Source organism: Hirundo rustica, chromosome 5 (assembly GCF_015227805.2).
Source record: "Hirundo rustica isolate bHirRus1 chromosome 5, bHirRus1.pri.v3, whole genome shotgun sequence".
In the NCBI taxonomy this organism is placed as follows: domain Eukaryota; kingdom Metazoa; phylum Chordata; class Aves; order Passeriformes; family Hirundinidae; genus Hirundo; species Hirundo rustica.
The window spans coordinates 27,943,037-27,952,538 of record NC_053454.1 but is presented as its reverse complement, the minus strand read 5'-3'; the positions used below and the strand labels follow the sequence as shown (position 1 = coordinate 27,952,538).

General features: G+C 37.3%; 1 protein-coding gene across 3 annotated transcripts in view; it reads right to left on the bottom strand.

The window, feature by feature from the left end:
* Positions 1 to 4,118: 4,118 nt before the first annotated feature.
* The window catches only part of TRMT9B (tRNA methyltransferase 9B (putative)), a 110,435-nt gene continuing 105,051 nt past the window's right edge, over positions 4,119 to 9,502 (bottom strand). For 2 of the 3 annotated variants that reach the window (XM_040065471.2, XM_040065470.2), the window contains 2 exons: positions 9,299 to 9,472; positions 4,128 to 6,481 (listed from right to left, as the gene is read on the bottom strand). In XM_040065471.2, the coding sequence (XP_039921405.1) occupies positions 5,442 to 6,481; positions 9,299 to 9,472 (1,214 nt within the window). In that variant the 3' untranslated portion in view covers positions 4,128 to 5,441. Of the gene's footprint in view, positions 6,482 to 9,298; positions 9,473 to 9,502 lie in introns of all 3 variants that reach the window. The other variant, XM_040065469.2, reaches the window with a different exon arrangement.

Here is a 9,502-nt window from a genome sequence, read left to right as displayed (position 1 = left end):
AAGCATTCTGCTTTCCCCTTTTTAAGTAGAGAGGTTTAACCTTGTCTGGAGTATCTGTCCTTTGTCTGCATTACAGCATTTGTTCTGCCCAAATGGCTAATTCCTCCTTTCACAAGAAACAATTTGTGCAGAATTAAACCTGAGTATCCTGTCAGTCCTGTGGTAAGGAAGCAGAGATATGAAGGGTCAATTTATTCCAGTAATTCTGACATGTAGCATAGTGTCTTCTGCAAAGATGCAGAAGAAAGACACAGAGAACAGGATGCTGCCTCACCAAAATGCCTCTCAGAAATTACTTACTTTTACCCTTTGCCAGAGGAACATCAGCTTTCAATCTGATTGTGCACACACAGAGACTCCTTTGTTATCGTATGTGTAAGAGGAGATATCTTCAGCTATATATTTTGTCTATTTTACTTGTGACAGTTTCAAAATGACAACAAATACTTTCTTCACTCAGAAAAAAGGTTTTGAGACGCTGTACAAAAAGCAACAACAAACTGAAAATTTTGCAGAAGTCAAGCTATTTTGTCACAACTGAAGAGGGCAACCTAATACCATCTCACTGTTCCTGCACCCACTGTTCCATCCATAAACCCCTCATCAAAGCAGAGCATAGCACCTTGTCAACAGGGCTAAAGGGGATGGAGAATTTATATCCAGAAATACTTTCAAAGCTAGGAGTGCCACACATATCTTTCTTTCTTTCTTTCTTTCTTTCTTTCTTTCTTTCTTTCTTTCTTTCTTTCTTTCTTTCTTTCTTTCTTTCTTTCATTCTTTCATTCTTTCATTCTTTCATTCTTTCATTCTTCCACGATTTTATTTCTGCTTAAATGTGATCATAATTGCTGAAGCACCCCACTAGGGTTTTTTCAGTAGTGGTAGTGGCGGTTTTGGTAGGGAGTCAGTTACTTGCTTTTTTTAAAAATAGGGCAATTTGTATTCTTTTAAAGACAACTTATCTCTGTTGAGCACTGCGGAATAAGCAGGAGCAGGTACTGAATTTCCAGAAGAGCAATAGAGGCATCTACAGTCCTCAAGCCCTCCAAGCTCTAGCAAGATGTGGAGACAGCTTAAATGTTCAAAGGCAGAGATACCCTCCTCCACAGCAAATCACTGTGCTTTCCTGTTCTGCATTGTGTCCATGTGGTCTGCCTTAATGAGAAAACAGCATTAACACAGTCTTCTCAAATTTAATATTCACTAAGAGCTTTCCAAGATAGAGATTTTCAGGGGCTAATATATTTATTAGCTAATGTGAAGACACACAAATTTTGTAGAAAATTATATTTTAACCAAGTAGGATTTATTTCTATTGAATACTAAAGGATAGATTCCATGTATGGACACAGAATTGACTACAGAGCAGTACCTAAGCATGGTTTTCACCAGCAGATTGGAAGATAAAGTGATGGCTAACTGCCAAAATTCATATACTGTAAGAGTAGGAAATGCTGAACTCACAAAAGAGAGAAACACTTGTATATATTTGACACTGATACACTTCATCTTCCTGGAGTACAGAAGCAGTCCCAAACCCTGTAAAAGTGCTGAGAAAGAAAGCAGGTAGTGCAGCAGATTCAACAGACTGTCAATACTAATACAGCCCAACAGTGATATGAATGCAGTCTGATGGAGACATGACACAGCAGAGAGGATGCAGGATCAGAGCTATTATTTCCATTCAGAACCTACTCAAGTGGTTCACCAGCAATGTTTTGCTGGTGAAACATACACAACTCTTCACTCAGCATTTTGAACTGTGCTCATAAGTAACCCGTATAAAAACAAGTACCAGAAAAGTCTGCTAGAACGTTTTTAGCTTTCATTTCTCAACTGTAATTTTAGAATTCCTGCATGATGAGCTTGGAAGAAAGTAAATTAGTCACTGTGAGTACCAAAAAATAACACATGTTCACTTCTAATAGAAACATTTATCAATTACAACTGTATTAGCCTGCAAAAATAAGTCTGTTCAATGTATTTTTTATTGCAGTTGTGGTGCCAAGCAATAAGACAAGAAGCAATGGGCAGAAACTGATACACAGGAGGTTTCACCTGAATTAATTTTGTAAGATACCAGGGCATCTTTCTCATGTCATCAAAACTTCTCCACGTGCCACTTAGTGCTACATAAGCATCTGAGGAGCAACCCGAGCCCTCTAAAACCAGAAGCAAGGTTCTTATCAGCAGAATTGAAATGAGATTATTGCTCAGCTGTCAGACAAGAAATGCAAAAACACATTTGCCTTTTACCTTTTAACAGTCAGATCTTTCACTCTTGACATTGCCAAAAGTTTAAGCATTCAAGGACAGCTGGGTTTTATTTACTTATTCATTCATTTACTATACTTTTTAATGGTACATCCACTTATCTGAGCATATTAACTTTGTAAGCGAATAAAGTCTGGGATCACATGGATTCTGCTGGAAATTACCTTTTGCTTAAGGTGGGCCTCCTCAAAAAAGAAACCACTCAAGAGAGTCCTTCACCATGCTCTGAGTGAGGTAATCTGGCTTACGAGATGATAAAAGCTCTTACAGATCCAGGCAGCCTCCACTAATAGATGGGAGAGTGCGGACAAGAATACAGGTTTGCTGTGTAAAGACTTCACAGTATGACCTCAGCACACCGACCCCATTCCATAAAAATTATGCTACATGCTGATGATACATCCGCAGAGGACAACTGGGTATTTGGGGAAGAAAAAAAAAAGAAGTTGCTTACCAAACCTCTCCTCTCCTTCTCCCAGGAATTTTTAAGAATACAATCCAAACTCAGCATCATCTCAAAACATGAGAAAATTCAATACAGAAAAAAGTATTTGTGAAAAGCATCCCCAGGCAAGAATGTCAAACCAGATAATGCATGGGAAGTCTAAAAACACAAAAGTAGTTCAAAGTACCTCAGGAGCTTTGAGGGAACAACTGCTATTCAAACAGAGCAAAAAGTTTTAACTGAGATTCAGTCTCTTGCAAGGATAAGAAGTCTATATTCTAAAGAGAATGGACACCTTTCCTTTCTCAGTTTACCTAAAATTTCATCAGTCTGCTTCAGACATTGAACATGCCGCAGAATGCATGAAATTCATATAACAAAACTGTGATGTTTTTCCTCCCAAATAACTAAACCCAGCTGTCAGTTAAGATTAATAATACTTAATAAATATTTTTAGATGTGTGTAATAAAGTTTCTGCATTCTGGCACTTAGGGATGAAGTTTCAGAATTTGATATAGGATGATAATAATCTACCTCTTTCTTAAATGCAGCCCAAATTCCAGGAGTGCTGAATATCTACTACTATATTTTAATCTGGAAGCAATTGACTTCTCTTCTAAAATTCTCAACCTCATCCAGAAATTCCTAACGAAAGAGGCAGGCCTCCTCGGTGTGACACAACCACATTGCAACTGATGTGTGGAGTTCAGCACAGTCCATGCTGGCTCTGCAATATGGGTACTTTGGCACTAAGTGTCCAAATCTGGAGCCTGAGGATGTAGCAGGTGCAGCTCCTCAGCCTGGAGCAGCTGGACCCAGTGAGGCAGGGAATATTGCCCATTTTCTGAAGTATGGCTCACACACAGCAACTGAAAGCCACAGCCCCAGGCTGTATTGAAAACAACATTTACATTAGAGTGGAATGGTATTTCAGAAGTCTCAAATGTATGGTTCTTTGGCCACACTTTTATTTTCAAAGGCCGGTCGGGAGTGTGAATTGTACAGACCCAGGAAGGATAAAGTGTAAGAATCCCAAGTTATGAGGAAGACAGAAATGATTGCTTGAGGACATTGCTCAAGTAAATACATCTATAATACATTACCATGTGGCAATTAACAGCTGGGAAGCTACATCAAAAAAATACTCAGCACCATCAAGGTTTTCTACTGAACAATCCCAAATCCACCTACTCGTGCAGCATAGATGGGAAAAGCTTGGCATTTTACTCCTATTGCCTTGTATTCAAAGCTACTTGCTCAGTAATAGGCCAGACATCTTAATTATATAGCTCTTTAAAACTGCTGTAACAAATGGGTTTTGGGGTTTATTTTTTTTTTTTTTTTCATTATTTTTCCTTTTATTTTTTTTTCTTTTTTTTTTTTTTTTTTTTTTGGAGTGGGGGAGGGGGAAATCTGTGCAGCTCCATTAGAAGTCACAAAATCACACCAGATGAAAATGTGCCCTGCACTGTAACCACTATGAACTAAGCCTAGGAATGGAGCAACCCTCTGTTAATGAAGCAATTAGCCTCTTCTAGCCCTGCTTCTGTTGGCAGCTCCACCACTCATCTTCTGAAGCCAAGTGCTTTTTACCCCCAGCACTATAAACTGTTACAACCTACTACAGATGGATTGTGAAGGTATGACTTGGAGGGAACAGGAAAGTTGTGTAAACAATCTATTATCACTTAGGTCTTAAAAGATTCATTTAAACTTCACAAGACAAGAATTTTTATTTTATGCGCAAACTGGGCTTATCATTGTCCTGTCTACATTATTTAACACACCGTTACTATATATTCTCATGTCTGTGAACAACAAAAGTAAATATGACAGCTGACCCATTGGATTTTTATTAATTTAATCTTAGCTTCCCAGGCTTATCAAAAAGATGTATGTATTTCAAGGGTTTGATATTTTAGAACTTTACATAATACTCACACTCTCACAAATCCCTCTGACTTTTATATACACATAACCAATGAAAAACTACAGCAGAGGAAATTAAAATAAGGTATTTGTGAGAGCTAACAGATAAAACTTCACCTGCACCTAAGAAACAAATTGAACTATTATTAAAACAAAAATAAAAAATACTGTCCAAAATCTGTGCCATCATTTGCTCCCAAATGCAAACATCAAATTACAGAATACGCACAGCTTGTTTGGTACACAGTTTTTTGCCCATTAACAACTCTACTCCCAGCTAAGGAGCACTGGGACCACGCTTGCTCCCAGTTCTGCAGCAGGCATTCTACCAGTGTACAGTCAAGTACAACCTTAGACATAGTGTCTATGTCTCGTTTAAAGGATTTCAAGAATAGGGAGCAATGTGACAAACTTCTGGCATCTGAAGAACAAAGACTAGACTTTCCACTGAGAGGATATTTCTCATAAAAGATGCCCCTGATCCTTGTTTTATAAAAAGGTTTATTTCTCAATAGAAAAGTATATTTTAAAACACAATTATTTGCTAACAGCAATATAAAACTCTACAGTTTTAACTTCATAAAATTTTAACAAAACATAAATATTATCTACCACTTACATTCCTATATACAGACCTTGCATTAGCTAGTTGAATAGTTGAGAGATAATAACTCAAAAATGAATGGCACACAACTACAAGATTCAAATTCCATGTCACACTGCATAACCACAGTAACACAAGGAAGTGCTTAAAATCCTCAGTCACTGGATTCTGCTTTGTTCTCTTTATAGCTATGTTCCTCTTCTCTCTGCAATAATGCACCAGTTTCCATGGTCGTAGCAGGAAGAAAGTATCTGAAGCTCAGGCACATTCTCTTCTACCAGAGAACACAGCTCCCCTTCCCGAAACACATGGTAATAACGCATGAAGGCCTTTGTATCCAACACAGCATCAGTTTGGTCCCCAACAGACACTGCTGAATCCAAAGCTGAGTCACTGGAGTCAGTTGTTGAAGTTCTTTTGAAAAACTTGCTGGCATCAGACTTACCAGCACCATCTTTATCACAGCCACAGATGTGGTCCCTGTCTTCCACTGGGCCATTTATAAATGAAGCTTTGTCCCCCTCGCTCTGAGCTACACTTTGATGTTCTCCATTTAAACTTAAATCCTTCAGTGCATCAGGGGCCGGCGACCACTGTGGTTTTTTGAGAGACAGGCTTTCCACAAACACATCATCATCATCATCTAAGCTTTGTTCATTTAACAGTGCCCCGTGGTGACCTAAATCCAAACTGCAGTGTCGTGAATGTTGAATGGGTACGGCACTGTTTGCCCACACTCCTTCATGCTTCAGGTGCTTCATTTTGTCACTTTGCTTTCTCAGGGCTGATTCATCAAGAGATCTGGAGAAAAACCATGAGCGGAAAGATCTTCCTAGTGCACTGTAAAATCTGTTTTCCTCCTCAGAAATTTTCATGCAGCAGGCTCTGGGTAAGCAACGGTCCATATTGCGGGAATGTTTTGAATCAGTTTCTGGCGGCAGATTGCTTTGGTAGCTGTACTCAGAGATGACCAGCTGTGCAGGGTGTATGTCTTGGCCTTTTGCAGCATGGACAAACTCACCCTTATCTCCAGATTGATTTGATTCTGAAAAATGGCGTGAGCACAAGGCCTTGTTCCATGGTACAAATACATCTTGTTTCTCAAAGCGACGATTCTTTTGTTCCATAGCCCAAACATAAATCATTATTTGGCCTCCAGGTGTCAATATCCTTGCCATTTCCTTTATTGCTTTGATTCTTCTTTGTTTAGTTGAAAAATGATGTATCACTGTGAAAAAAAGAAAAGTATTATGCCTTGAATATTAGTAAGGACAAAGCATTTCCATCTTCAACTTGTTCTACCTGTTCAATCATTTCAGTTGTCTCATTCCAAATTATCGCTTGCTGCAAAGTCAGCAACAGTGCTGAATTTATAGGTAGCACAATGAAGTTTACTACAGAACGCTCTCTTTTATGATTATGTTCAATGGATAAAAAGAGTAAAATCTGGAAGAAGGAAAGTAATCTCACTCCAAAATGGGGATTCAAGAAAAGTCAGGCATATAAACTGGAGGTTTCCGTTTCTCTTCATAATCTGTAACACATTATAACACAGGAAGCTTTCACTTAAATGCCTGGCCTTTAGATAAGTTAGGCAGAATCAAGTTGACTTTAGTTTTTGGCACAAATTTCAGACTTATCTTACTGAAAACAGAAAATCTTTTCACCATGTAACAAAACAGCAAAATGTAGTATCAGTAAAAAGATACTTTGAACTTTTATATCAGCACACTTGCAAAAGATCTAGTGAGAAAATTTAGACAAATATTTGCCATTGTTTAAATTTTGTCAAATTAAATTTATTTTTTACAAAAATGAATGTATACATTGCATGTCTCAGCATTTTAGGGTTTTTTACATTATGTTATGCTTGTAAAAAATAAAGTCAAATTTAAAATAAAACTTTTGATCGCTACATTTCGATTTTCTTTCCAGGATAATTTCTACATTTTCAAATTTCACTCCAATGTGAAATGACACTACATTTCAAGATTTCTACATTATTTCTATCTTCCTATTCACCTGGAGTATGAATGAGCCAACGGTAACAGTCAGAGAATAGCTAAGAGAACTATTTTCCCTCTAAAATCCCAGAGGCATTAACTTGCACTGAGCTTGGACACATTGGTCATGTTGTTCTACATGTCATCAGTACTAGATTTGATGCAGTGATGTAAAGAGGACTGATTCCATAATTTGTTTCAAGTGGACTTGGAGCCAGCCACTTCTACATGAAAAACATTCAATCTACCCATGGAACAGCAGACAACAGAGTAGGTTCTTAGCTGAAGACATTTCTCTACAAATTCAGAAAAGTTTGATTATATGTGCTGCTTGACAGTAGCCAATTCTAGTTGCAGAAGCAATGTTAGATCAACACTGCAGTTATGAAAACTGCATCCAAAATAACCCTGTCTTTATTCAAAACAATGATTAAATTACCAAGGGGAAAAAATGTAGCTTTATTATCACAACCCAAGAAAAGCATTCTTGGCAGTCAATATTAACGAGGCTCTCACAAGCAGCTGAGAATACAAAATAGACAACTCTGAGAAGAGTTTCCCATCTATGTAATGAGTGTTTGCTTCCAAGTACTCCTGACTCCAAAGAAACTTTCCTGAAACCTTGGAAAAAAAATTAAAAAATCAAATTTTTTTTCACAAAAAATTAGGGAGAAGGGAACTGATATTTGCTTACACTTGAGTTAGGCCATAAATCACCACAGAACCTCCTGCAAAATTTTACCAACACTGACAGAGACAGCATATACATACAAGCTTAGTTTACCAGAAAGAAACGACAATCAACCAACAGAATCTGTGAAAACTCTTTAATGGGTTAAATATTCCTTCTGGTAAGAATCACTCTGGTGATTCTGCAGAAAAATCAATCCTACAAACATGATTATACCAGCAAATACAAGAAGAGTACTTGACTAAGTACATAAATACTTGTTTTTCTCTGTAATAGGATGAAAACCACTTTATTTAGAATTAGATGAACACAGGCATACCATGTCTCTATTCAAGAGGGATTAAAATCCATTATTGTTAAATGTACTGTAATAGCATGTGAACTTAATTTTAAACATGTCAGGCTTATAATTGATATAAACACTAGATAGGTATGCTATCCTTCTGAGTCAGCTGATCTGATAAATAGTGAAATTATGCTATGAGACCTAAAATGTGTGTAGGGCTCACTGGTTAACTAGCCAACATGAAAGCAAACGAATATAATTACTGCTTGTGGATTAGTCACCCTTTCCTTCCACCTTTTTATGTGGAAGATACATTTTAAAATAAATTTCTATCATATTTCAAGTAGTTTGTTGATTGCTACCAATAATTATTATCATGCTTTGTACTTCTGCTGATGCATGAAAAAGCCCTGAAAGAAGCTCAGTCAAGACTACAGCTAAAAATGTAGAGCTAAAATTGTAACTGGGTACTCTAACTACTTTTTATCCACACTTCTCAAATTATACCTCTCAAATTATGAGTAGTATTTTCAAAAAGACAGGTCAGAAGAGTTAAGATGCTGAGATGCTCTGGTCATTTTAGACAACAAGCGCTTCTATAACTCTCAGTTCATATGAGTAAGAGAAATCTGAATTTAAGTAAGTCTAATACATAATAGTTAATGTGAGTTCCAAGTTCTGCTATAAAGTTTTCATTTCAGTGCATTTGCTGATCAAAACAGATCCTATGGAGAAACCAAGTGTTTGTCTTGAGCATCTAATCTGTTAAAGCTTTGAGCAGCCATGTTTAGATTAGTTTTCACTTGTTTAAAATGCGTGCTGGAAGGAAATCTTTTCTCTACCACACATAAACAAACAAGTGATAAGCATATTTCCTTGGTCAACAGTGCCCCTTGAGTAATGGGAGTTTTGTTTTTTCATGTTGACTACATTCATTTCAGTTATATCTCCTGTGATTCTAAGGAACTATTTCAAAACAATTAATTGAAATGAAGCCACACGTAAAGAAAAGAACACTCAGAAATTCTCATTTGCTGGGGCCAGAATGCAGACATGTTGTCTTACCTCCAATTGAAATGACTGCATTGAAGCACTGATCCCTAAAGGGAAGATTAAGGTTGTCACACACCAGAACTTCATCACCTTTCTTCCTTGCAATTTCTACCAGACCTTCACAGTAATCACAGCCCAGATTATACACTTGACTGTTGACACTGAGATACTTTCCAGTTCCACAACCTAAAGAAAAGGATGCTAGGTCAGAAGTCA